This window comes from Ambystoma mexicanum, chromosome 7p, assembly GCF_040938575.1.
Source record: "Ambystoma mexicanum isolate Mex_15411 chromosome 7p, UKY_AmexF1_1, whole genome shotgun sequence".
NCBI classification, from domain to species: Eukaryota; Metazoa; Chordata; class Amphibia; order Caudata; family Ambystomatidae; genus Ambystoma; species Ambystoma mexicanum.
Window position 1 is genome coordinate 932,804,935 of NC_090939.1, and position 27,517 is coordinate 932,832,451.

Sequence of the window (27,517 nt, forward strand, 5' to 3'; positions counted from 1 at the left end):
TTCACTGACTCTTATGAAGCAGGTGTCCTTCCTCATGATCATACCCCTCCTCAATCCCCGCAAACCACATATGGAGTGTAGTTCATATAGGCCTCTGTGAATGCTTAACCAGGAGAATAAGATGCTGATGACCATATTAGCAAACTGGTTGAAGAGGGTGATCCATACTCTGGTACATTCTCATCAAACGGGCTATGTGCCAGGCAGAAGCATGGCTTGGAACTTGTTGTGATAGACAACACTGCATCATGGGAGACCCTGTGCGCAATAGCCACGCTAGACGCTGTGAAGGCATTTGATTCAGTGCGATGGGACTGGCTTTATGCAACAGTGCGCAGGTTTGACTTCGGGCAGGCATATATGATGTAGATACAGCTGGTTTACACTAGACCTGTCGCAAGAGTTAAGACAGGTAGACGCATCTCGAAGCATGGGAACTGGAAAAAGGTACCAGACAGGGCTGCCAGTTATCCCCACTGCTTTACATCCTAGCCATGGAACCAATCGCTCAGAACATAATACATGGTGGCAGGCATAGAAATTGATGGGGTGAGTCACCTGATATCGATGTACGCTGGTGATACGTTGTTATATATCCAGAACCCAGAGAACAATTTAGAGTGGTTACTGGAAGCCCTAGCGCTATTTGCAAAGTTATCATGGATTCACATGCTCATGAATATTCCCCGTCGTCAGGCTGGGAGTCCTCTGTAAAGAAAATCTGAACCGTCTTTCTCCTAACAACCAATCACTGGTCTCCGGGTCATACTGCCCCCAGCCAATGACTGCCCTCTACCCAAGCCCCTCCTCTGGCAGCCATCTTCAGATTTTACATGTTCAAGTGTTGGGAGTCCTCGTGCTTAACTTTCTGGCTTTTACTGCGTTTTGTGCTTTTTCTAAGAGTTGTACTCAATTTCTTTGGTCAATCAAGCCTCAAGCTCCATCGATCTACCTTCCGAATAACGGGGACCCGTTTTTCGAATTCTTCAGCGCTCCTCAAGGGCGAATTTCAACGAGTTTACTTCTACTTTACTTTCGATCCCACTCTTGGATGACATTTGGGACGAGGGCTTGTCCCTCATGAAGAACCCTTACTCGGACCTGGCGAAGAGGGACTGTTATGAGAAGAAATACAGGGTGCTGGACTCTGCACCCAAGTGCTTGCGGTCCCAACCGTCTCCGAACTCTGGGGCCTCTCCACTGTGGCACGTTACGACAGGGAGCTTTGGTTCAAGATCGCTCCCATACGACAGGGAGCTTTAGTTCAAGATCGCTCCCATGCTGGACTTCCTTCCTGACGACAAGAGGGCAGAAAGTTTGGAGATTCTACAGAAAGGCGAGGTGGCATCGGACCACACGATTACAATAGCCACGGACATCATAGACACAGGCCTTCATCGGCGGGGCGGGCCACAAATTCTTTCGCCAGGATGTTCAGTCAAAGGTGTTGGACGTGCCCTTCGACGGAGACAGTTTGTTCGGGAAGACCATGGACGAGTCTCTTCAGGCCATCAAGGTTCTTCCAGAGGATTCAGGGGAGGTGCTTCGTCCTACCATCAACCCTCTCGCTCGTCGGCCCAGGAGACCTACAGCGGCCATGTCAAATCTGGAGGAGGACGTCTTCGCCAAGGTCCCCAAGGCGGCGACATCAAAACACGGTTGAACCAGCTGTGTCGTTGGGCCCCCACCCGTGCACCCTGGTGGGAGGCCGGCTGGCAAACTTCGTCAGCAGGTGGAAGACCATCTCCACCGACCGTTGGATGGTGGACGCTCTCGCCCACGGACTCGCCCTGGAGTTCCAACGGATGTGTCCCAATATACCACCAGTGGCCCGGCAGGAAAACCATGTCCCTCCAGCTTCTGCTGAAGGTGCAGGCCATAGTGCTCGTCCCAAAGAGGTTGCGGGGCGCCGGAGTGTACTCTCGTTACTTCCTCGTCAAAAAAAGACTGGCGGCTAGAGGCCCATCCTAGACATCTGCCGTCTGAACAAGTACATCAAGTCTCAAAAGTTCTGGATAATGACTCTTCAGCACGTGCTTGGAAAGCTAGAAGAGGGGGATTTTCTATTGTCGCTGGACTTGGAAGATGCCTATTTTCACATCCCCATCCACAAGGGCCACAGCAAGTTCCTGCGCTTCGTAGTTCAAGGGCAATATTACCAGTTCAAGGCCCTTCCCTTCGGATTGAAGTCAGCGCCAAGAGTTTTCACAAAGTGCCTGGTGCCGGTGGCGGCGCAGCTGCGTCTACGAGGGATCCACATATACCCTTATCTGGACGAATGGCTCATTTGGGCAAGCTCAAAGGACATCGCCGTAGGACACACGGCGAGGACTGTCCAACTCCTGATGGATCTGGGGTTCTCAGTGAACTATGCAAAGTCCTGCTTGACTCCATCGCAGGACACGCTGTTTCTGGGATCCCGACTCAACAGTGTCGTGCCTGGCATCTGTCGGAGAAAAGGATAGCCGCCATTTTGGGCCAGGTGCAACGACTGTTGTCCCTAAAGGTTGCTACGGTGAGACCCATCAACTCTCTGCTCAGCATGATGACGTCATGCATTGACCTCATCCAACTATGCAGGCTGCGGATGCATCCACTACAGGAGTTCTCGACGGACGTTGGATACAAGTGTCGGGAAGATTCCAGGACAAGATCAAGCTCGACGAGAGCTTCTGTCGAGCGATACGATGGTGGGGAGTCCGCTCACATCTGTCTGGAGGCCCAGATTGCCAGACCCCACCGTACCAGGAGACGGTCGCGATGGACGCCTCACTGGAAGGTTGGGGTGCTCACACCGGAACTTTTCACGCAAGAGGCCTGTGGCGGCTGGAGGAGAAGACGTTGCACATCAACGTGCTGAAGCTGCAAGCAGTGTTTTGGGCCCTCAAGTCCTTCCTGCCATCCTTCAAGGGCAAGGTCGTGCGGGTCTTCATGGACAATACTACTACACTGTTTTACATCGGGAAGCAGGGGGGCACCAGATCCTCAGCGCTCTCCAAAGAGGTGCAGGACCTATGGCACTGGGCCGTAGCCCAGAGGATGTTCCTCATCCTGTTTCATCTGGCAGGAGTGAAGAACACCGTTGCTGACTCTCTCAGCAGGGAGCTGCGCTCTTGCCGTGAGTGGGAACTTCGGCAGGACCAAGTGGACCACCTGTTACACAGATGGGTCAATCCTCAGATCGATCTGTTTGTGACGGCGACAAACACCAAGTGCCGGAGGTTCGTCAGCAGGTTTCCCCATCTGGGGACCATGGGGGACGCTTTCTCTTTCCCCTGGAATGGCCTCTTCCTGTATGCGTTCCCTGCGTTGCTGTTGCTTCTTTGACTAGTCAATCAACTCAGACGGTACCGTTGCAGGATGATCCTTGTCGCACTGGCGTGACCGAGACAGATATGGTACCCGGACCTTCTGGACATGTCGGCGTCCCCTCCAGTCAAGCTTCCGGCGATCTTCTCGCGAGGGGAGGAGGCGCGATTCCGCACCACGACCCAGGATTGCTGAACCTGAAGGCCTGGCTCCTGCAGCACTAGAGTTTGGGGCCTTCTATCTCCCTGCAGATTGTAAGGAGGTGATTGCCAAGGCCAAAGCTTCATCTACTCTCAAATGCTATGGGCAGAAGTGGAAGAGGTTTGCCGTTTGGTGCCATACTCAGAAGATCAACCCTCTACGAGTCACTGCTCCATAGGTGCTTCCGTATTTGTTGTCGTTGGCCAAGGCAGGACTGGCCCATGCTTCCATGCTTCCATCAAAGTTCATCTGGCGGCTATCTCCCGCTACACCAGAACTCCAGGACTGTTTAGCTCGTTCCCGCCGGTGAAGGCTCCGGCCCCGTCGTGGGAGCTCTATGTGGTGCTTGCTAGGCTCATGGGTCCTCAGTTCGAGCCTATGCGTTAGGCTTCACTGTCATTTTTGTCGTGGAAAACCGCTTTTGTTGTAGCCATTACCTCCCCCCGAGTGGGAGAGATCCAGGCCTTCTTCTAAACCACCTTATTTGACATTCCACGAGACACGGTTAGTGCTACGGACGGACCCCTCCTTCATGCCCAAGGTGCCGTCGGACTTTCATCTAAACAAGCCTGTGGTTTTACCTGTATTCTTCCCGACGCCTTCGTCGCTGGCTGAGAGGACTTTGCACTCGCTGGATGTGGCTAGAGCACTGAAGTTCTATGTGGACCGCCCAAAGGGTTTCCGGAAGACGTCGCAACTTTTTGTGCACTTTGGCCCTGTAAAACATGGGAAGGCCCTCTCCAAGGCTTCCATTTCCAGGTGGCTCTCCGGCTGCATCACCCATTGTCACTGGTTGGCAAACCGACCATTGCCTGGCCGTCCGAGAGCCCATTCGACCAAAGCGATTGCTGCAACTACGGCATTCCTGTCTGGTGTGCCTCTGCTTGACATCTGCAGGGCTGCTACGTGGAGGTCAACACACACCTTCACGAAGTTCTACTGCGTCGACGGGGATTCCAGAGAGGATTCCAGAGTCACGCAGGCAGTGCTGCGCAACCTGTTCGCTTGAAGGTGAGCCTGGTGAGGAGGTAAGAGATGCTTAATGTTGAGATGCGTAAAGTTGAGCCTTGCCACCTCCTGTGGTTGTGCATGTGTGTACTGCTATGTATTCTTTATTCCTGACCATGTGAATCCATGCCAGACCCCATGCTGAAAAAGGAACAAGTTACTTACCTGTAAATGTTGTTCTCCAACATGGGTCTGGCATGGATTCACATGCGAACCCTCCCGCCTATCCCTCTGCGGCTCTTCTCTTGGTCCTACTGCCACTTTACATACTACCAAATCTGAAGATGGCTGCCAGAGGAGGGGCTTGGGTAGAGGGCAGTCATTGGCTGGGGGCAGTATAACCCAGGGACCAGTGATGGGTTGTTAGGAGAAAGACAGTTGGAAGTGAAACTGAAACTGATTTTTTTTCTTTACCGAGGATTCCCAGCCTGACGGGGAATATTCATGAGCATGTGAATCCATGCCAGACCCATGCTGGAGAACGACAGTTACAGGTAAGTGACTTGTTACATCACAATCAGCACAGATAAATCTGCCTTGTTCCTGATAGCGGGACTGAGTAATATAGAGCAAGGGGGAGTGCAGTGCTTGTGTTACAATGGAAAAAGTCCACTTTTATATATCTAGGGGTCAATGTATATCGCAACCTGGCGGTTGAACACATTAACAGTACGCTGAATGCCCTGGAGGGCATCAAGGGCTCCATGAGGTTCTGGGCTAAGTTAACCCTCTCATTAATGGGGAGGGCAGCTCTGTTGAAAATGGTGGTCCTGCCTAGGTTACTACATTTCTTCATAAATGTCCCGTTTTACATACCCAAACCCTTTTTTAAGACCCTACAAAGCATAGTATCTGTAGGGGATTTATGTGGCAAAATGGTAGGAATAGGATAGCACTGTCCTCTCTACAAAGACCGTACGAGGAAGGAGGAATTAGTGTTCCACACGTTGAACTATACTACATTGCAGGACAATTAAGATTTGTCGTGGACTGGCGTGCAGACGACCCTACTCCGGACACGCAAATGCTTCAACGCACTGGGTCACGCTATTATCTGAAGGAATTGTTATGGCACAAGAAGCTCGCTCCTGGTGTCTTTGGGGGGTGACAGTATGAGATGGGGGCGCTAAGTGGTCCGTTCTCAGTACAGATCCCCTTAATCTCAGTAGTAGCTCCCACTGCACAGGCGAGGTTTAGGATACACACAAATTGGGAACCCCTCAGGGTTTCTACCATAGGAAATCTACTGCATGCAACCTCCTTTATACCCTTTTTAGAGTTGGTTGAACACACAGGCCTGCAGAACGGCCAATATTTGCTATACTGCACTATGAAGAGAGCGATCATACACATAATGGAAAATCATTTAGTTGTGGACACCGTGTACGACATTTTGGAGGGAGGACACACCATATCTAGGATGACTAGCGGGCCCCCACTGCCCTGGCTGTAAGAGGCAAATTGGAAGAAGATCTGGGTGCCCCCTTTACAGATACACACTAGACGGAGATACTGGGATATCAGAGTATCACAGAATTCTAGATTGCAACTGAAACAGCTGGTCGGTAACACACAGGGCATTCATGACACCTCTGAGAATTTGCATGGTTCCCAGGCGCTGCGGCACTAGATTGTCCTAGGTGCAAAGCTACAGATGCTGGGATGTTACATATGTTCTAGGCATGCCACGTGGTTGCGAAATACTGGCAAGAGGTGGCGATCAGAATGAACAGGGGTGGTACTGGAGTTGAATATACTCTTCCCCTGGGGCATACTTGCTAGGTCGATTTTCACATCCAAAATGCACAAAACACATTATTAAGATGAAGGATTTGGCGTACATACTGGCCAAAAGCAGAATTACTATGGCATATAAGTCCCCCATGGGTCCTGATGTGGAAGAATGGTGGTGGCATCTGAAAAAGTGGGCGTTTGCCGAAACAGTGGCTTGGAGGGGGGTGGGTGGTAGTGCGGTTGAGTCATGTAGAGACCACTGAGGGAATTATGGCATGGGATGTCCTGATACAGACTTTGTTTACAACTGTGGCCACAGAAACCGATGAGGAGGATATGCCCCAATAAAGGTTAGAGGTATTCCAAACCAAGCAAGACGATGTACACTGATGATGCACTGGTGCTTTAGGGAATATGAGGGGTGAGATTTGAGGAAAGGAGTGGGTGGGTGGGTGGGGGGGCGGTTGCGGGGAGAGTTCACGTTGTGTTATAACAAGACTATTGTAGACACTGTTTATGGTTGTGCTGAAGAATGTTCCCTCGCATGAATAAGCAAAAAACCATTAAAAACCTGTTTTTTTAAAAAAACATTGGTATGACAGAACAATTGAGATAAGAAGGGAGGTGACTCAAGCAATGGGATTGGAGGGTAAATTACATTGGCGTCAACTCTATGGGAGAATCCAGAAATCAAGAAACTAGGCAACTAGATTGCCAAAGGGATAAGAAAAGTAAGCCATTTTTCAACCAAAGGAGTCGGCACTCTTTTGATGCCTAGCAGATAAATATAACTTGACAAATAAAGATACTTAAACCTACATAAGTCTAAGACATGTCATGAATGCCAAATTTAGACTGTTGGGATATCCCCAAACATACTCCATTGGAGGTATATTTGTTGACTGAGGAACTGAAAGAGAAAGCAATTACCATATTCCAAGTGGTTAATTATTTCACCGCCCCTAGCTAAGCTGGAAAGTAAATGGGAGACTGACCTGGGCACTTTGGAGGAGGATTGGACAGAATCCCAGCTAGCAGCTAAATAAGCTAATATTTCCAGTAGGCTACACTTGGGTCAGTGGAAGATACTAGATATAATTTAGTAAACCAGGGAGGGCTTATATCGCACAAGGAGAGCCACAGATTCAAACGTTTTCAGATGAGACTGCAGTGGGAACCTTCTTACACATGATTTGCAATTGCCAGAAGATAAAAACCCACTGGACAAGAGTAGTCTCTATAATTGCATGGGAAATTGGACTCCAAATCTAAAGCTGCCCAAGGACCGTGCGTTTATACATGTGGGGTGAATGTGATATCACAACTTGAGAAAAGGAACTTCTCAACGGCCGTGATGGTGGCCAAAAGGAGCATTGCAACAAAATAGGGCGGTGGGGGGGCGGATGACCATAGCATTTCAATATGGTGGAGGGAAGCAATGGATCCATGCTGTGCACTGGAAGGAAAGGATATATAGATCGAGAGTGCCCTACAAAGCACCCCAGAATATGGGGAAAATGGTTAGGAAGAATGGAGACTGTTCAAAAAAAAATAAATTAGTCTTTAGGTCATAAGCCTTTTTAAATTTTGACATGAATGAGAAGCACAGGATGAGCAAGATGAAATTAATGAGGGAGAATGTAGGTTGGGAGGGGGAGGCTTGTGAGTTATGAATTCATTAATGATTTATGCTGAATTGTTTGTTTATGTGTACCTACCAAGAAAGTCAATAAAATGTTATATAAAAAAAGTTTTAAAATGTTTTTTAAAAACATCTAAATGCAATATTTCCAAATAACCATATTTGTTGTGTGGTTCTCCCTGACTGTTATCTTCAAAATGATACATCACACTTGAGTTCCGATCCCTTATTTTTCTTTACAAAAACAAAGATGGTATTCCATAGCTTTCATCCAGACATGAATTTTGTATTCTGTCCATGGTACAGGCACCATCTCTGGGTTAATCTGTGACCTTACAACCCTACCGTTCATTGTCACAATTTGCTCTTTTATGAGCATCGTCGTCATTATTTCTGGGGAGTAAAGGAAGACTAGTAGTTTGTTTTGACTACTGCGATTTATTTTTGATACTTTTTTCCCTATGACGTATATTGGTTCACGTTTATTTTACTTGCTTTATACATTTCTGTGATTGTCTTTTTTAAAAACATATATGGTTTATTTGCGTACATGATCGTATGAAGTCGTAAGCATATTCGTTTCTCGGTGCACCAACTTTTCTGCTCAGACAAGATGAATAGATAAGGAGATTATTCAGTTCTAGCAAGTTTGTTGCATAAACATGGGGTCAAGTGTTTAAGAATGGGGTCTGGTTGGTCTGGGTTCTCACTGAAGTTCAAGAGGGTAACTGATATTATGGATCTGGGAAGTGCTGCTACAGCCATGTCAAGTCATGCTTTGGTAAACCAGATACTTTGAAGAAAGAAAACCAGCATTTTATTTTTATGTTGTCATTTGTAAAGCGCACCAACGCCGTAGGCATCAAGTCACTGTTTGCAGAGGTTACACAGTATAGTGGTTCATTAACACATGGTAGATACATTAGGATAACAGTACAGTGATTGGACAATAGGTAAGTACGTTTCAGTTAGGTTCCTCGAGGAAGGAGTGCCGTCATTGTCCAGTCACGGTCGAAGAGCAAAGTCTTGAGTTGTTAGCGAAAGAACCAATATGATTGTACTTCTCTTAGCACCAGCGGTAAGGCTTTCCAGATCCTGGTGGTGCATTGTTCTGGATCTGGAAGCCCTAAGTGCATTGTTCTGGATCACCTGCAACTTGCTGACATTTTGAGATGAGGTCCCAGCAAATGAGGCATTGCAATAATAGTCTGGATCCTATAAGCGCACAGGCAATGGTGAGTCAGCTGTCTGTGGAGAGAAAGTGTCTGCAGGCGTTGAGAAGATTAGTGTAGTATGCCGCAGAAGATGCAATGGCATTGATCTGTCTTGTAAGAGAAAGGGTGGAGTCCAAGTAGACCCTTACCGTCTTGACCTCCCCAGCAACTGGAATGGTAAAGTCATCAATGGAGAAGGATTTGTAGGAGTCATTCATTTTACTTATCAAGTATTGTGAACCAACCAGGAGAATGTCTGTCTTGTCATTGTTCAGGCATAACAAATGGGAGGCCATCCAAGCCTGGTGTAGTTGCCTGTGATGGGTAGTAGAATTTGCGTAACGTCAGCGTAGTTTCTGTAGGCTATGCCTCTGGCGTCAAGGTAGTCTAAAAGGTGTTTGGTGAAGATATTGTACATGGTGTGTGATACGCATGAGCCTTGTGGGATGTTGCAGGCTACCGGGGCTGGAGGGGCAGAGGCAGTGACAGAGAAAACTCTCATGGATCTGTTCGATAGGAAGAAGGAAATCCAGGTAGTAGCTTCAGTGGAGAAGTGCGCTGCAGATTGGAGATGTTGGCAGATTTGGTGGTCTACAAAATCAAAGGCAGCAGATAGGTCCAGGATGTTAGGCAGAATCCTGTGCAGTTCCCTTGGGGAATACTGCAAGAAGATTAAGACTACAGGAGTAAGCAGTAAACCCAATTGGTAGCAGTCTGCACCAACCCGATTTACCTGATATCTGTGGCTGAGCAGTTAGACCTCTCTCAAGAAGAGTAGGGAAGTATATAGAGTATACACAATAGGGCTAAAAATACAGTAGATCAAACAAACACTGACCGGAGCTTTGTATAAAAAGTATATCATTATTTATTTAAAACACACTTTAGGCAATATACTAGCACTCTAAATCAAAAGCAAGTTAAAACACAGTCAAGTAAAGTATGAACACCTCCCTTGGTAACTATCAGACAAGTCAGGGTTAAAGCAGTACTATTTGTTAAGACAGATGTGAGCGCGTAACCTAGATGGCACTCCAATAGTTAAGTTTAAAGGGAGAGAAAAAGGCAGAGCATAGAATAAAATAGTTGCTAACACTTTTAAGAGTTCAGAGCAAGGGAATAAAGGCAGTGTATACTGGGGAGCCAAAGTTCATAAGCCCGGCCCACTTTAAATGGAGCAAGGCAAAATGTGCCCAAGATCACACAGTTTAAGTTGCACTAAAAGTCTTTGCAGAATGTTCAAAAAGTGGTTGGGGGGATTCAAAAGATATAGTTAGAAGGTCTGGAGCCAAACCAGTTTAGAAAGCCAAGGATTTAAGGGTCACCTTTAGCAATCTGTAGAAAGGGAGGCCAGGCAGGACACAGTACCTTAAAGAGAGAGGAAGCTCCAGCGGGGGCAGTTGTTCCTGGTAGTGGTTGAAGTTCATGGTTCCGACCAGGGGAAGAGAAGATCTTGTCGAGGAGGAAACGTGCCGTCGTTGCACTGCACAGGGATGAAACCTTGCCGCGGAGTTCCCGATTAAAAGGTGCGGTCATTTTATTCGTGGTCAAAAATGGTGAGCTTGGCTATCCGGCCGCCGGGGTGCTTGGCACGGGCAATTCGACCAAGAGACGTCTTTGGAAGGCGAAAAGGGCGAACTGGTTGATCCTACCAGCTCAAAGGAAGAAGACTCTCCAGCAGAAGATCTTCTCTTGTCGTTGGGAAAGTGATGAGTTTGTTGCAGCAGGGCCCCACCGGTGGTGTCGTCGGTTGCAGATGGCTCAGCTTCTTCCATTTTGGATTCTCCGGTCCTGTGGCGACTTCTGAAGTTCCAGTCCCAAAGGCCCTGCTTTTATGCAGAAAAAACCCCATTCATCAGCCTAGCTGTCAATCACACATGCTAAGTGGTGAGCCGGGCGGTTCACCACTGGGCCAATCAGAGTAGAGTGCGACTTGGGTTGCCGATGCAACGCAGTCCAGTGTGCCAATTCCCCCCTCCACCCCTCCTGTGGAGCCCAGACAGTGGCACCATTTGGATGGCTTCTGTGCAGAAGCCCGCCAAAAAGTGGAACAAAGGGCTTGACCTTGGTCAGAGTTACAGAGACGGACACAAATGCCATTGTTCTGGCAAAAAGACCCAACCGTTGATTTAATATTAAATAAATAAACCGGCGGTATCTTTAACATTGCACCAAAAAGTGGTGCGTTTAAAATCAATGGGAAAATCCCACAGAGAATATTCTGGTGGAATATTTTGCGTGGTAACCACTGCCACCAGCCAGAAACTCGACAAGGGGGCGGGATGTACTGCTCTCCCCAAAGTGCACGGAACAAACATAAATCATCAATGCAATTATAGAGCAAATACTTTGAACGTAGACAGACACAATAACTCACAGCCACACACTCTTAGAAGATAATCAGCTCTTATACGGCTATTTATTAAAAGCTTAGAAGTACATAGAAATAACTCACAAAATAATATGGACATAAATCACAGAAGAAGTAAAGAGTTCAAAAGGAAATGCATCACCGTGAGCGTAACAGGATTCCTCATCTCGCCCAGAAGCGGCTGGAAGACCCCAGGAACAGCCAGGCCAAGAGCACCACAGCTCACAGGAGGGCCAGACGTAAGCGTCCTTCTCCGGCTGAAGTCTCACCTGACCACCTCCGGGCTTCTGCATATATGCAAACTCCACAAAGGGGAGTCAATTCTTGAACCTTCTGGAAATTGCACTTGCGCAGTTGAGGAACAGCCGTCGGTTGCTAGCTGGGTCAATCGAGAGCTCCCCCCAAGAAGCGCAGTGCCTCCCTTCTCTAACGCTCCACAGAGAACAGTAGCAAACCATAACAAAGTTAGCTTTCCCAGCAGAAATGTCCATGACCGTATACCAGGTTTGGAAAGCATGTTTTTCTCAACACCGTGAATCTAATACTCAGCAAAATGTGTGCAGCTTTTCACTGCGGCATGAAGTAAATATCCATCATAGCTCTGAGCGCTCCCAGAATGCATTGCACACCAGCGCCATTTCAGTTCAAGCATAACAATTGCACCCTTGGATATTTACCTTCCATAGCCCAGTGGCACAGGAACCGGTCTCTGAAACCTACGAAATGTTAAAACTAAATTGGGAATACATTGAATGCAACAACAACAAGAAATTATAATAGACAATATAAGAAAAATGCAAGCAAAAATGTAATGTAGTGTACCCTCAATATCGGGTATCCATGAAAATAACCAATCCCACCAATTTCTATTACGATCTTGAGACACTTGAGAAATGAGATCCCTCAAACCTCGAATATGACTTTCAATAGATTGTGAATGGTCACTTAATTTAGGGTGTAACGCATTTGAAGGTATGTGTTTCAATTTATGTGTTAGCATTAGATAATCAACAGCAGTTCTGTTCTGCAAAGTTGCTTTTCTAATAACTTGACCATCAAGAAGTAATTCTTCTAAAGCTTGCGAAGTATGATTAAGGCTTTTGACTACTAAACATGCTAATTTCATCAAATATTTATAACCTCCGGCAGCTAAACCCCAAACTCCCACTAATAAAAGAGTTAATGCTAAAACCTCGGCTTCTGATGACAAATGTACATGTGAATCACAGTCAGGAGATAGATCTACAGATTTGAAAGTTGACCTTTTACCTCGAGTTATCGCTGGGTGTAAAGGAAACATCATTAGTCCTAATCGAGTTAAAGCACATGGACCTCCAGAAATGGTAGCTGGAATATAAGTGTATGTAATGTTACCACATGAAAAGAGCCATCCTGTTGGAAGTTTCACATGATTCAAATGACTAGCAGTCATCACTGTATGATTGCAGGACATAGTGTTACTTACACTGGTGCATTTGCGTGGCACTCGCGAACATAGTCTTCTCTCGAACATTGTATGATTGTGCTGATTGGTCAACTCTATTTGTCGGCATTTGCCAATTTCTTGTGCATTGCATGTCATAACGTAACATACATCACCTTGGGTTATATTCTAAGTAATAAAACGTGTCAAATTTCTCTATTTACGGTCAGTCTCTTGGCAGAACCGACAGTATTCATACACTGAAAAAGATTGTCTAATATCTGAGTCTTGAACTAAAGAATCATTGTTTGTGACGCCGAAGATATGCTTTAAAAGCGGAACAGGCGTCGGCACCACTACTAAACACGTAGTCAATAAAGCTTCAGCATTGGGCACATCAGTAAGACAAAAGTGTGATATGTTCAGTACTTGCTGTGCCAGATATATCCACATATTCTCCTCTGGCGTGATCATAGAAGAGTGTTTTTGCCTTCCTCCGACCGCATCTTACATGACTGGCATCAAGGTTGTTTTCACTGGCTCCTGATGCGTTTGTCGCATTTCACAAATCCATGTCTTCTGTCTGGTTGGCGTTTCGGCACTGGCATAAGGCTGCTTGGGGACAACATTATTCATCACTATCTGTATCCCCTTGATCACTGGCACACATGTGACATTTTTCGTTGGTAGCAGCAGACTGTTTAACTCTCCCAAATGGAGTCCATTTAGTGCCACAGTTACACCAACCAGACACAGGATCTACAAGGCAAACCCAGAAAAGAGATATCAGTGTTGCACATCACTCTCTCAGGTAACATTTGTCTGCGGGTACATATTGCCATTTCTTCCTACCAGGCTCCATAGCTAAAACTACTTGATCTTTGCCTGATGCAATGACATCTGCGGGCACTGGTGGGCCATTAGGCTTTTCCACCCACACCTTTGCACCCGGTACCATACTGTCTGAAGAGCCAAATCCACAGTCCCCATGGGTAGTTAACACTGTAGGAGGCTCCCCCTTCTTAATCATGGGCAACTTAATGGGAATTACTATCAATTGGGCCACTCGATCACCCTTGTGAATTGATAACAATTGATCCCCACTATTCATTAGGATGACTTTAATCTTGCCTTGGTAATCAGCATCAATTACCCCTCCCAACACTTGAACTCCCTTCAATGCTTGGCCAGATCTAGGGGAAATCCATCTCATATGCTCTGGGGGAATCTGTACTCCAATCCCTGTTTCAATTACAACTATTCTTCTTGGATCTACTCTGATTTCTTCATGGGAATGCAAGTCTACCCCTGCTGACTCAGGAGTTGCTCGATAGGGAGCTAAAGAACCTGGAGTAATTTCCCAGTACAATAGGGTTTCTCTGACTGAATTAGGTTGAACCTGTAAAGTAGGAGTCATTAATCGCATCAAAGGAGTTACATGTTCATACACAGGCCTATTGTTTAATACTTGCACCGCATCAAACACACGATCACGCCAGCCTGCCAAACTGCCGTCTCCAGATTTGCGCAACTGTTCTTTCAATAATCCATTAATTCGTTCAATTAACCCTGAAGCAGCTGAATGATAGGGAACGTGGTACAGCCACTCAATGCTCTTTTCCTGACAAAACTCCTAGATTAGTTTGCCTTTGAAATGTGACCCATTGTCACTTTGAATCTGCAAAGGCACTCCATAATGTAATATGATCTGATCTAACAACCTGATGGTGTTCAGTTGGGTTGCACGTTTGCATGGCAAAACCATCAAATATCCCGAGTATGTATCCACAATAGTGCATGCATACTGACGACCCCTACTGATTGGCACGGGACCGATATAATCAATCTGCCAAATTTGACCTGGTAATTTTCCTCTTCTCAAAGTGCCTCGAACAATTTGAGGTATAGGTCTATGTAATTGGTGTTGGCACACGGGACATTGCAAAATGATCGTTTTCACTACTTCTAAAGGAAGACTGATTCCTCGAGCTTGTGCCCACCTAATAGTAGCCTTTTCTCCAAGGTGCCCACATTTCTGATGGGCCCATTTGGCCAAACCCTCCAAATCGTCTTCCTGAGCCTCTGCATCCACAGATGAATTCTTGGTGTGTTCGTCTGCAACAGAATTAAACCAACTTTCTAATGAGTCTGTGGCACAATGTGCGTCCACATGATATACAGTGACGTCACTTTGTAATAAAATTTCTGCAATATCTTGCCACAGTTCTTTTCCCCACAACTCTTTTGAATGAATCTTCCACCCATTCTTTTGCCAAGTGGCAACCACACTGCCAATCCATTCGCCACTGACCATGAATCTGTGTACACATAACACTGACCAGGGGTCTCTTGTTTCAATGCTTGGTAAACTGGGTAAAGTTATGCAAACTGACTGCTCTCCCCTTTCCCTGTCGTTGTCAGCATCTTTTTTGTTTTGGGATTGTACGACACTGCTTTCCAGTACCGCTCGGTTCCCACATATCGAGCTGAACCATCCGTGAACCAAGCATGCTCTGTTTGCTCCACAGTCAAATCGCTGTAAGGTACTCCCCATTTCACGGGAGACTCACGTTTTTCAGGCACTTCCGGTGGTTTGTAATCCGAGGGCGGTATGTTGGCTACTTGCTCATGTAATTTTGCCACTCCATCCTTTCTTGATTTGGCTCTGTCTTGAATATACCATTTCCACTTAATTATGCTGACTTCTTCAGCATGTCCTATTCGATGCGTTTTAGGAGAGCTCAGCACCCAATGCATGATTGGTATTTCTGGTCTCATGAAGACATCATGGCCCACCGTCATCTGCTCAGTATCAACAAGAGCCCAATAACACGCCAGCAATTGCTTCTCAAACAGGGTGTATGAGTTACCGGCGTCGGGCAACTTATGACTCCAAAACGCTAATGGTACACGTTTCCTGTCTTGTTTCTGCCAAACACTCCAGTTAGCATAATTGCACCTCTCCTTCCTTCGAGGGCCATAAATCAAGCACCTGCTGCACGGTATCTTTCGCCATCTCAAAGGCTTTTTGCTGCTCTTCCCCCGACTGAAACTCATATTTCTTTCATGTCACCTTGTAGAGGGGGGCCAATATCTGCCCTAAATGAGGAATGTGCTGTCTCTAAAACCCAAACAGTCCTATAAACTGCTGAGCTTGCTTTTTGTTCATTGGAGTGGTGAATTCAAGTATTTTCTGTCGGGCTTTTGGCACCATTTCTCGATGCCCATGATGCCACTGAATCCCTAGAAATATCACTGTTTCAGCTGGACCTTGAATTTTACTCTGATTAATCTCCCATCCTTCCTTTTTCAATCCTTCCATAAGGACATCTAACTGGCTTTGCACACTGTGCTCATCCTTGCCCTGGATCAAAATATCATCAATGTAATGAGAGATTTGTATGTCAGGTTTACACGGCATCTTGTCTAAGTGCTCTGCCACCAGCCGGTGACAGATAGTCGGGCTGTGTATGTACCCCATAGGTAGCCTCGTGAAAGTGTACTGTCGTCCACTCCATGAAAATGCAAACTGTTCTTGACACTCGTCAGCAATTGGCATGGAGAAAAATGCATTAGCTAAATCGATCACTGCATACCAAGTCCCCTCAAACTTTTGGACATTTTCAATCAAGGTAATCGCATCTGGGACTGCGGGCACTAAGGGAGGAGTGTGTTTATTCAACTCCCTGTAATCCACTGTCATCCTCCATGACCCATCTCCCTTTTTAATAGGCCAGATAGGATTGTTCCATGAGGTGGTAATAGGGCATAATTCACCCGCCTCCACGTACTCTTTGATGGTGTGTGAAATTTCCTTGTGCCCCCAGGAATGCGGTGGTATTTCATTGCTACCCGCTTGGTTGCCACTGGCACTTGCACTGGGGGCGTCTTCAATTTGCCTACGGTAATGGGTGTACAGATTAATGCACTCACCCCAAACTGGTACGTTTTACCGCCAAGTCCCAAGGTTAACTGTTCCAAAATGTCAAAGCCAATTCTATATTCAGGTGTCAGGACAATCAACACTTGGTAGTTCTGCCTATTCAAATTGCCTATTTTCATCTCCACTTTCGTTTGTACTGCGGGGGTCTCCTTTCCCCCTAGACCTGTATTAGTAAACTGTTTGCCTTTAAATCGTGTTGGATTACCATGAATCAGAGAGGCCTACGCCCCGGTGACTATCAATGCTCGCACCCCTTGTGTATTTCCTCGCCCCCAAAAAATCTTAACATCAACATGAGGCCGCCTATCCACTTTTATGCGGGAAGACGCTGCCGGAGCTTGGCCGAAGCCCTAGTCAAACTTTGAATGAGTGTGACTCGACTCTCCGCCTCTAGCATCGCACTCGCCACCTTTCTCAAATCAGCATATGTTGGCTGGTACGGGGAAGGTGTCCCCATAGACCCTTCATCTGGTTCTTCCGCAGGGGGAGCAGAAGGTGAGGTGTCCTCCTGTGGCGTGGTGACTACTTGTTTTTTAACCTGTTTATAGCGCTCTTTGGCTGCAAGTCCTCGTTTTTTGTATAATTCATACATTACTCTGGTTTCAATGCCATCAATTTCTTTGTGTGGCACGCCATCTTTTAACAAAGCCAAAAACATGTCTTTTCGGGACACTCGGGAGTCTCTGCTATCTTGCCGCCTGCCTTCGGTTCTTCTCTCAGTACGCCCCACAGGAGTGGCTTGTTATCACTCTTATCCCACTCCCCCAAATCTGCAAGTTGCCGAATGGCATCTGCTACCTCATCAGTAGCCTTGCCCGTCATACCTACGACCAAAGTCATAATGACACTTTTGTATGCGGGTGGCGCAGTTCTAATCACCATGTTTCGAGTTGAAACTGAGAGCGGCACGGCTCCCATGTGATCAGGAGCATTTATGTGAATAACCTCTTTCATAGCATGCTCTCTGACTTTTTGGATTGCTTCTCTCAACGTATACCACTTCGTTTCTTCACTAGGCCAATCTGTGGTAATAGGGTATTTACGGTTACATGCTTGGGCTACCAGGTGCAACAAAGACACCTGCGTATCTTGACCATTTGCATCAGGGGGCGGTCCTGCTCTTAAGACCTCCTGTACATTGGTGTCAATTGACAGGAGTAAAAAATGCGGTCTGTAGAATCTACCAACAACCCTGCAGCACCCCCATCTAGTAATCTTACCATCCATGTCGGTAAAGCCTCCCCTGATTTTTGCCTCAAACGGGTAATTTCCCCAACCTCCTGTTGTGTGTAATGCTCCAGCGTGGTTAAATCCACCATTCCGCCAGCAGGATTCTGCGGGTGGGGTTCAGCTCGCCGTCTTCTAACGGGCTTAGCCGCCACTGTTTTCTGTTTCGCCTCTGGTTTGGGGTCAGACTCATCTGCCGAACTACTTTCTAGACTGGTTGAATCAAAAATATCACCATCCCACTTATCTGGATCCCAGTCTACGCCAGCGATTACAGTTGCCACCTTTCTTTTGTTGACCCCTCCCCGTCTTTTCCTATATTTATACTTGGCTACTCTGACTGCTGTCCTCTCGGCCACTGCCTGATATGTGTCGGCCTTATCTTTAAACAGTTTCATTTGAATCTGCTGCATTAATGCAGTCTGCCTTTCTGCAGCTAGCTCTCTCTCTAATCGCAAAACCTCATTTTTCATTTCCACCTTCATTTGCTGTGTTTTCCTATAAGCATGCAAAAGAACCCAACTTCACTTACCTAATGCCACACATTCTTTACCACGCTCTACTGGAACTTGTTGCAAGCATGCCATTACATCAGCCGGATCGGCATCTCCCAATCCTTGATCCCATGTTTCACTTAAACCTGCACCACATGCCCACGCCTGAGCCAACTTATCATATGGACCCTTAGTCCACCCTGGAATAACAACATCGGAACAGTCACTGCCAGCGGTTACGTTCTTCCTGAACAAACTACTCATTATCGCAAACAAAACAAAACCTCGTTGAAACTATATATTTTCTTCTCCACGCTACAATCACTCCCACAGGCACTCACACACGGACAAAGGAAAAAAAAACTTCACTATTCAACAACTTCACTTACAAGACAACCAAATCCTATCTACGTTTCAACAGATTCTTGAATACTTGGAAAAACTCATCACAAGTATCCTGTTCGTGACGCCAAAAATGTATTGCTCCCCCCAAAGTGCACGGAACAAACATAAATCATCAATGCAATTATGGAGCAAATACTTTGAACGTAGACAGACACAATAACTCACAGCCACGCACTCTTAGAAGATAATCGGCTCTTATACGGCTATTTATTCAAAGCTTAGAAGTACATAGAAATAACTCACAAAAATAATATGGATATAAATCACAGAAGAAGTAAAGAGTTCAAAAGGAAATACATCACCGTGAGCATAACAGGTTTCCTCATCTCGCCCAGAAGCGGCAGGAAGACCCCGGGAAGAGCCAGGCCGAAAGCACCACAGCTCACAGGAGGGCCGGACGTAAGCGTCCTTTTCCTGCTGAAGTTTCACCTGACCACCTCCGGGCTTCGGCATATATCCACAAGGGGGAGTCAATTCTCGAACATTCTGGAAATTGCACTTGCGCAGTTGAGGAACAGCCGTCGGTTGCCAGCTGGGTCAATCGAGAGCTCCCCCCAAGAAGCGCAGTGCCTCCCTTCTCTAAAAACACAATTCACGGAGAACAAAAGCAAACCATAACAAAGTTAGCTTTCCCAGCAGAAATGTCCATGACCGCATACCAGGTTTAGAAAGCATGTTTTTCTCCACACCGTGAATCTAATACTCAGCAAAATGTGTGCAGCTTTTCACTGCGGCATGAAGTAAATATCCATCATGGCTCTGAGCGCTCCCAGAATACATTGCGCACCAGCGCCATTTTAGTTCAAGCATAACTTGGGACTGGACAGTGCCCCCTTGAAAACAGACACAGGGGCAATATAATTAACCCCTTCTAGTACTTCCACAATGTGATGGTTTGTACTGGTTTTGTTCAAAATTTAGGACTAGTAAAGTCAATGGTGACTTTACATGCCCTGGGAGACAGTAGTCAGTCTCAGGGTATGGAGTGTATGTTTGGGGGTCACTATGACACCCCTGTGTTACTGCACTTAGGGTGCTGTGTAACACACACATACAAAAATAGATGATACCCTATGGAGCAGAAAGAAAACCCCATAGCCCATAAGCACACAAAGTCAGACATACCTCAAATCATGCCTAAGAGTGGGAGGAAAAGAGTCTCACTCTTAGCAGGAGAAAAAAACAAACCCCAAAAAAACCAGCAAAGCTGCTGGGCGACTCACTATGTTTGGGAAATTAGCCTTATAAGAGAATTCTCCCTAACACAGGAGGAGTAGAAGGGCAATCGTGCCAGTCTTTGATGTCGTCCAGCTGTTTTTTTAGGTCTAGAAGGGCTATTTATGTACCATGGGTGGGTCGAGATCCTGATTGGCAGAGGTCGAGCAAGTTATTCGCTTCAAGGTTTGCCTGGATTTGAAGGTAGACCGCATGGTCTAGAATTTTTAAATTGGCCAGTAATTGGTGGGGATGGCTGACTCTAGAGGAGGATTTTTAGTAGTGGTAGGACCCAGGCGTCATTTAGGTTGGTTGGTACTAGGCCTGAGGTGAACGAGGAGTTCATGAGGGTGGCGATAAAGGGAGCAAGTGCTTCAGTGCAGTCTTTAATGACTGTGGGCGGCTGACCTATCCTTGGCATTTAGAAGGTTTAAGACCTTTAATAATCTGGATAACCTAGTCCCAGTGACTGATTTAAAGAAGAATGTCAGATGGATTAGATGCAAGGTTGGGGTCTCTTGGGCAGTGTTTGCAGGGGCTTTACTGAGCCTCATGTTCTTTTTCTGGACTATCTTGTTCTGGAGCAGAATGATTTCATCAAGCGGGGCAGTTTGAATGTTTGAGCACCAGGTGCTATCTTTGATGCAGTTGATTGCAGGGGTACAGGTGATTCAAGCTCTCGCAGAATGGTAAAGAGCTCCTTGGCACTTAAGTTAGATTTGTCAGTAGAACTTTTTGCTAAAAGTACAGCTTGTTTTTAGGTCTTGGTTAGGGAGGTGAGGAAAGCTTTGTTGGATGCGGAAGGGAAGTTCTTCCAGGTGGTTTCCGCCGAAGGCTTATTGAGCAGGTTATTTTCAGATCGGGGGTGAACCACGACTTCAAATGTGTGATATGTTTAGATTTGCATAGAGTTAGCAGGGCTACTGTGTTTATAGCCAGTGTGAAGGCTTGATTGTAAGTATTGACCAGTGTGGCAGGGACAGTGCTGAGAGTTTACAGGCTAGTGAGTGCAGCTAGCATGGGTAGAATGCCGTTAGGGGTTATGTTCCTGGCATTCCGGTTTCTTGTATAACAAAGACAATGTTGTGATCGGTCCAGTGGCATGGCACATTGGAAGTAATCATGATATTGCAGTTTGAATCTGCGAGCCAGTCCAGGATACAAGCTTTGACGTGAGTGGGGCTGTGGATCTGTTGTGTGAACCCTAGGTCCTTGATGGCGCTTGCAAGGGATGAGGCTTTAAAGTCCGAGTTGTCATTAAAACCTAAATTGTGGTCCTCCATGAAGGTTGTCCTAGAGGATGGTTTGGCAGTGAATTACAGGAGTTGTGTGTTATCTTCTTCAAAGGAGAGCGGAGGGCATGGAGCCCGATAGACCATGTGTATAGTTTTTGAGGCTGTGTGAGAGTAGGTAAGTTTGAGGGACATCATTTCTCCTGACTGAATGGCAGAGTTAGTAATCTCTCTTAGAGGTAGGGTGTCTCTAGCTATGATTTCCTTTTAAATGTACCATTGGAGTGGTTCATGGAACCCTCAATGAAAATAGAGACAAGACCGAAAAGCCATTAGCAATGCCGGTTTGAGTGTCTCTTGAAGAGGACAAATGGGAAATACAGGAAATTGAGTTAGTGGACAGATCTCTGAAAAATAGAACGACCTGCATGCCTCAAAAATAGAATGAGTAAAGGATGAAGGAATCTCTGAATGATCTTCGACTAAAATGTCATTTTAGTAAGACTGATGTTTGACTAATGTAATTTTCGATGTTTGTTAACCAGTTGGTTGAGTTTGAATAGGAAGATGAGCTTCAGTGTCTCAGTGCAGTCCCTTGTGATTTCGGGAGTTGGGTTTATGGGGCAATCTGGATTTAAGCTTTCCTCTGCCCTTGTGCCTATATCCATACTATATGAATAAATAAGAAAGCAAGCGGATGATTTACAATTTAATTATATCTAGTAGAAAATGTTTTTACCAAAAGGCAGATCAATACTATATTGCATAAGCGTTTTTCCACAAGTGTTAAGGATTCAAAATTATTAGTCCTGGTAAATGCACATGCTGAGATTTGAGGTGCAGCAACATGGACATAAAGTCAGAGTTCTGCTGACTGTCATATTGGTATTAATGGTTTTCCTAAACGAGCTTCCTCCATGTTTGGCTACTGCTTTGCATTGTTAAATGTTGTGAATCCTAAAATGATGTTGTGCTGCAGGCGGGAGTTAAAGTAGCAGTAGTTCTCCAACGTGGAAGCTCCCAAACCCCTTAGCGTTGGAAAATCGGTTGTTCTTATATAGTCACCAAAATGTGCGTTTAATAAATGAGTGAAAACTGGCCACTTGAGTAAAGCTTTGATTTTATTGTTTTGTTTTCACAAACGTTTATACTTAATAAAGCAGAACAATGCAGTGTCATTGCCATGCAACCATGTTCATACCCAGAAACCGCATAACTTCTAGGAACATCATTGCTACATCCATTGTAATAGAGAAAAAGTAAGAAGGGCTAGGATAGACTAGAGAGGGCTAAATGAACATAGAAAAGAAAGCAAGGGAAAGAAGAGATGGTAAATCTGTCGCTGTTCGTTGCAAGAGTGTCACCTTTTCATAGATTAGAATTCTTAAAAAGATAGTCCTGCCACAGTCTCCATGCTTTTTAATATTGGATGGAAGTTTGTAGAGATCCTTCCCTATAGAGATGAGAAATTTAAGTGCAGAGAGTCGGAAAAGGATATCCACGGTGGTCAACTATTCTTAATGGTAAACGTTCCCTTATGGGAAATAGGACTAATGTTGTAACAACATCTGCTGGAGTGTTTGAAAAGTGTGTATTTATTAATGTATTATTCAACATAGGAAACCAGAAAAGTGATAATCCCAAGAAAAGCAAAAAAGATCTTGAAAATTTTTCCTTGGAGTTGGAGGATACGCAAGATCTGAATTCAGTAACCCGAAAGAGATGCAGCACTCCATGTACTGAAGAACATAGACCACCTCCTACAGAGAAGACAGCTCTGCAAAATGTAAGTGAATTTACCCTTTGCAAGTTGCTCTACATTTTGTAGATTACATTAAACCGTGTGAGTATCGTGTACTGTTAAACATTTTTCTGTACACTTAATCTAAAAAGGGGTTGAAAAAAGTAGGTCACGTCATTTTCAGAAGATGATCTTCTATTTTAAGTAATGGTGTTGACCTTGGGCATTTACATCCTAATTCCTGCTTCTGCCACAACATCCAAGGTATGTTATTATAGCCTTATAGCCGGCGGGTGTTGGTCATTATCCTGCTTTAATGACCACTCCCAAATTATAGTCTTGAGGCTTTGCCTCCACCATAATTTGGTAAAGAGTTCTATTGTAAGCGATGACGCCTCCCGGATTACAGCTTTTGGCACATAGTGCTAAAGCAATAGAGGTTTTGCAGATGTGGTGGTGAAGTTAGTTTAATGATGAGTAAAGTACACAAAACGTGTCAGTAAATTCAATGTGATTTCATTTTGTAATCGTTAGCTAGGTTATCATTTTAAGGTAAGAATTGTAATGGTAAACTTGGTTGAACAGGAACAGTTTAGCATGAGCTTGCTTTAGGTGCAATGTTGAAGTAAGCGTTTTTCTTTAGGAAAGTGAAAGCATTGTGCCATATTTTAGATTTCGCTCTGCTGTATTAAATTAGATGGCATGTCTTGTTGAAAAAAGTCTTGCTGGGAAATTGCATTGCTGTTTCTTGAATGCAAAGAAATGCTTTCTGTTTCCCATCTGCTTCTGAAGTCTGAATGTCTGGAATACGGTTAATACCAGTAGTTGACTGCTTTCCAAACATTCTGATTATTTTAGAGGTCAATTATGACTTCATGTGGTAATGTAGCTTTAGAGACCCTGTCCGATGGCCCTGCAGTGAATTATGGGCTCAGAAGACAGAGTAAAATGCCTGAGCGCAGCGTGTCTTTATGGATGAGGAATAAACCTAAATACACACACACTGTGCCCATGATTCGCTGCATTTCATCAACCAGGAGCCAAAGTAATGCTCAGTTGGTAAAGTACTGACAGGTGTGCTCCCAAGCAAAAGTGGGCGCAGATGCTTGGTGAGAGACATTGGTTTGGCAGCATGTGTGGCCCCTGGCTTCCATGAGGCTTACCGCCACCCCTCCAGCTACATAACACAGGAGCCTCAGAATATTGTGGATCGGCTGTGTGTGTGCCAGCACGGTGGCACATGCAGTAAAGAATCGGTGGAAATTATGCAGTTTGCAGGCTAACTAGTGTTGCTTACAGATCTAAGGATTGCTAGGCCCCGGTTATCAGGATTTTGAGGAACTCTTTAAGCCCTACTGACTCGTATTTTGTTGGTTGGGTAAGTAGGCTGCTTCAGGGCATACACTTTGGGGTGATACTTGATGGTTTAAGCTGAAACCAAACACTCAAGGCAAAGGTGGTGAAGATTAAGTAGAATGCATTAAAGGAACATTTTCGAGAACTACAAATCAACGAGCAAGAAAAGATTTAAGTGGGCCAGAGACACAGAAGTCGAAAGAGAAAAAAATACGGTCTCATTCTTGATGTTTCCCTTATAAGGAATTGATGTCTAACTGACAGTATGAAATCTGAGTCATCAAAGGATGTCTTTAATCATAGGGCCGAGAGGATAGCTCAGGGGCAACATGCTTGTTTGTCTTGGACGCAAGACAACGCAGAGCAACAAAGATTTGAATCCTGGTCCCACGCTTAGAGACTAGTCTCGGTGTTGAGCACGTTATAAAAGATTAATTAATTAGTTAATGAATAGTAGAAAACCAGTAGTATGTAAAATCTCGGAAGCAAGAAGGAATACCCCGCTGGCTGCCAGTTAAGGAAAGGATTGTCTTTAAAACTCAATCACACACTGATGCCTATCGAACTCTGCCCCACCGTACGATGCCCAAAGCTTTGTTAAAGGGCAGTACTCCAGACCCATCAGAAGAGCTTACATCCATAGACTTTCCCTGCAAAATTTAAGTGAGCCGGAAGTGGAGGTGTCCTTTCCTCCCTGTTCCAGCTCTTTAATGGAACTCTCTCCCACCAGACTTGAGGGCAGAACATTCATATTGGGCCTTCAGAAAAGCTCTTTGCAAGTGCCATGGACACTACATTACCGGTTATGTGTTTCTTCCTTTCCACCTGTCCATAATGCAAGAGTACCTGGTTGTAACAGTGCCTTGATGCCGCTGGGCTTTGTGCGCTTAATAAATGTAAAAATAAATAAATGCATCTCAGGGAATGTGTTGGTTATAAGTGAGGCAAATAAACAATTTTAACAGACAGAAAAACCTATGATGCAGTAGTAAATCGGTGTAGAGCGTAAAAGAAAATATGAATGTAATTGGAGTTTTTGAAGTAGACTACGTGAGAGTGAAGTTGCTTTTTTAGAAGGTGTTAATCATAAAACCTCTGCAGACTTCTGATCCTTAATGTGTCTGTCCGTGCATGCCAGCCACAGGTGAAACCCTTTGATGGATTTGATTGTTTTGAGCATACTGGTGCAGACACCTGAGCCCACCTTCAGATCTCCCATTGACTCTGTGGACCAGTGCATCCTCTTCAGGGATCCTTGTTTGAACTCATGCTCAGGGGTTCACATCCTTGCAGGTCCATTCAATCCAGCAAAACAAGAGGTGATGGCTGGAAGGTTTAGAATTAATCTTAACCTCGGGCATTTTCATCTTTCAGAGGATGATAAAATGAGTGCTATTGAGCTGGGTAACAATGAACATCTTTTATCAACCTACGCCACTGAGGCCCCCTGCTCTCTCAAATGCACATGTTAATTACAGAGAGGAAAATGGAAAACAACTCCAGAATGAAAGTAAAAGGCCATCTCTTGGCCTTGCCTGCAGCGTTTCATTTTTTTACCAAGAGAATGTGTTTGCCATCTTGGCACTCCACGAAGATTTTCTGAAGTTAAGATGAAATCAAGAGAAGCCAAAAAAGGCAAGTGGCTTTAAGGATCACCTCAGGATGAAATCCCATAGTATGTGCCTATAAAGTCAGCATGAAGGTCTATACATTACAGCACTTGAGGCCCACAACAGGGAATAATACCACAGACCGGTAATTGTTTCATTTTTCATAACATCACTTACGTCCAGCAATAGACCTCAAGTCCTCTCGATCTCGTATGTGCAGCTGGTCATGGCAACCTGACAAATAATATCTATTGCTTCATTTTTGATGAAAAATCTTGCATTTAGTCACTGTGAAATTGATTCAAGTAAGAATTATTTCTCGAGGCTTAATTCGTATTCAGAAATTTGAATTAAACCCATATATTAAGGATTGTTTTCCTCCTATCATATTGGATTTGGAAGTCGCCACAAGCACGCAGCTACTGTCAGAAATCAACGGTCAAGGGCAAACATATTTATATATTAAAAAGTATGTCACTGATTAATTTCCAATTCCAATATGGCAATGCTATAAAACCGGTCCATTTTGTATGTCCTCTTCTCCACTGTAAGATTACAAGAGTACTTTGTGCACTACAATCTGCCCTCTCTTTATTCCTATCAAACAACTGTGGTAGACAGCATCACTATAATAGCTTACAGATTTTGGTTAGCTGTGACTTGTTCTGTATTAATAAATATTGCTTATTTATTTTAAGTATATTTATTCAGAGTAAGAGCTACCCATGGAATCCTCAGTCGACTTATCTTCTACGATCTATTGTCAAGGTACTGTGTTGCAACAAATTGTGTCCTCCATTTACAGTCCGACACAAATAGTGGAACAGCCGCCACCCAACATGGCATGTAATAGACAAACAGTGGTCCATAATATAGGAGCATAGTCCCACTGTTTCCCAAAACCCGCGCTATAAACTAATAGAGCTTATGTTTCTGAGCCAGGCTTATGTGACACAATCAACATTTCATCATTGTGTGTCTGGAAGTTCAGCTTGCCCTAGATGTGGAGATACAGATGTCTTTCATATGTACTGAGTATACATATTAGTAGGTCAGTTTTGTGGGGTTGTTCTTTTGAAATGATCAGATGTAGTGCTTCCTTATGAGCTCCTGGGATTTTTGTTGAGGGATATTATGATTTATCTAAGAATAACCTTAGTCTGGGATCTCTTGGGCTTCTTTTAGCCAAAATAAATTTTCTCTTAAAATGGAATCTGCTTCTTCATTGTCAATTGAGAAGTGTTTGCAAAATTGCATGTGGTGTAATGACAATGAACAAGTCTATTTTACATGTCTGTCACCAAAACAAAGACCGCAAGACTTTTGGCTCCTGGAACATGTGACCAGGTCAAGGGGTTTTTCCCTGTCAGCGGGCAAAAGGGTCCCCTACCG

General features: G+C 45.1%; 1 protein-coding gene across 9 annotated transcripts in view; it reads left to right on the top strand.

The window, feature by feature from the left end:
- The window catches only part of SENP7 (SUMO specific peptidase 7), a 1,759,378-nt gene that overhangs the window by 334,027 nt on the left and 1,397,834 nt on the right, over nucleotides 1-27,517 (top strand). For all 9 annotated transcript variants that reach the window (XM_069637251.1, XM_069637256.1, XM_069637257.1 and 6 more), the window contains one exon: nucleotides 23,038-23,204. In XM_069637251.1, coding sequence (XP_069493352.1) covers nucleotides 23,038-23,204 — 167 coding nt within the window. The remainder of the gene's footprint in view (nucleotides 1-23,037; nucleotides 23,205-27,517) is intronic.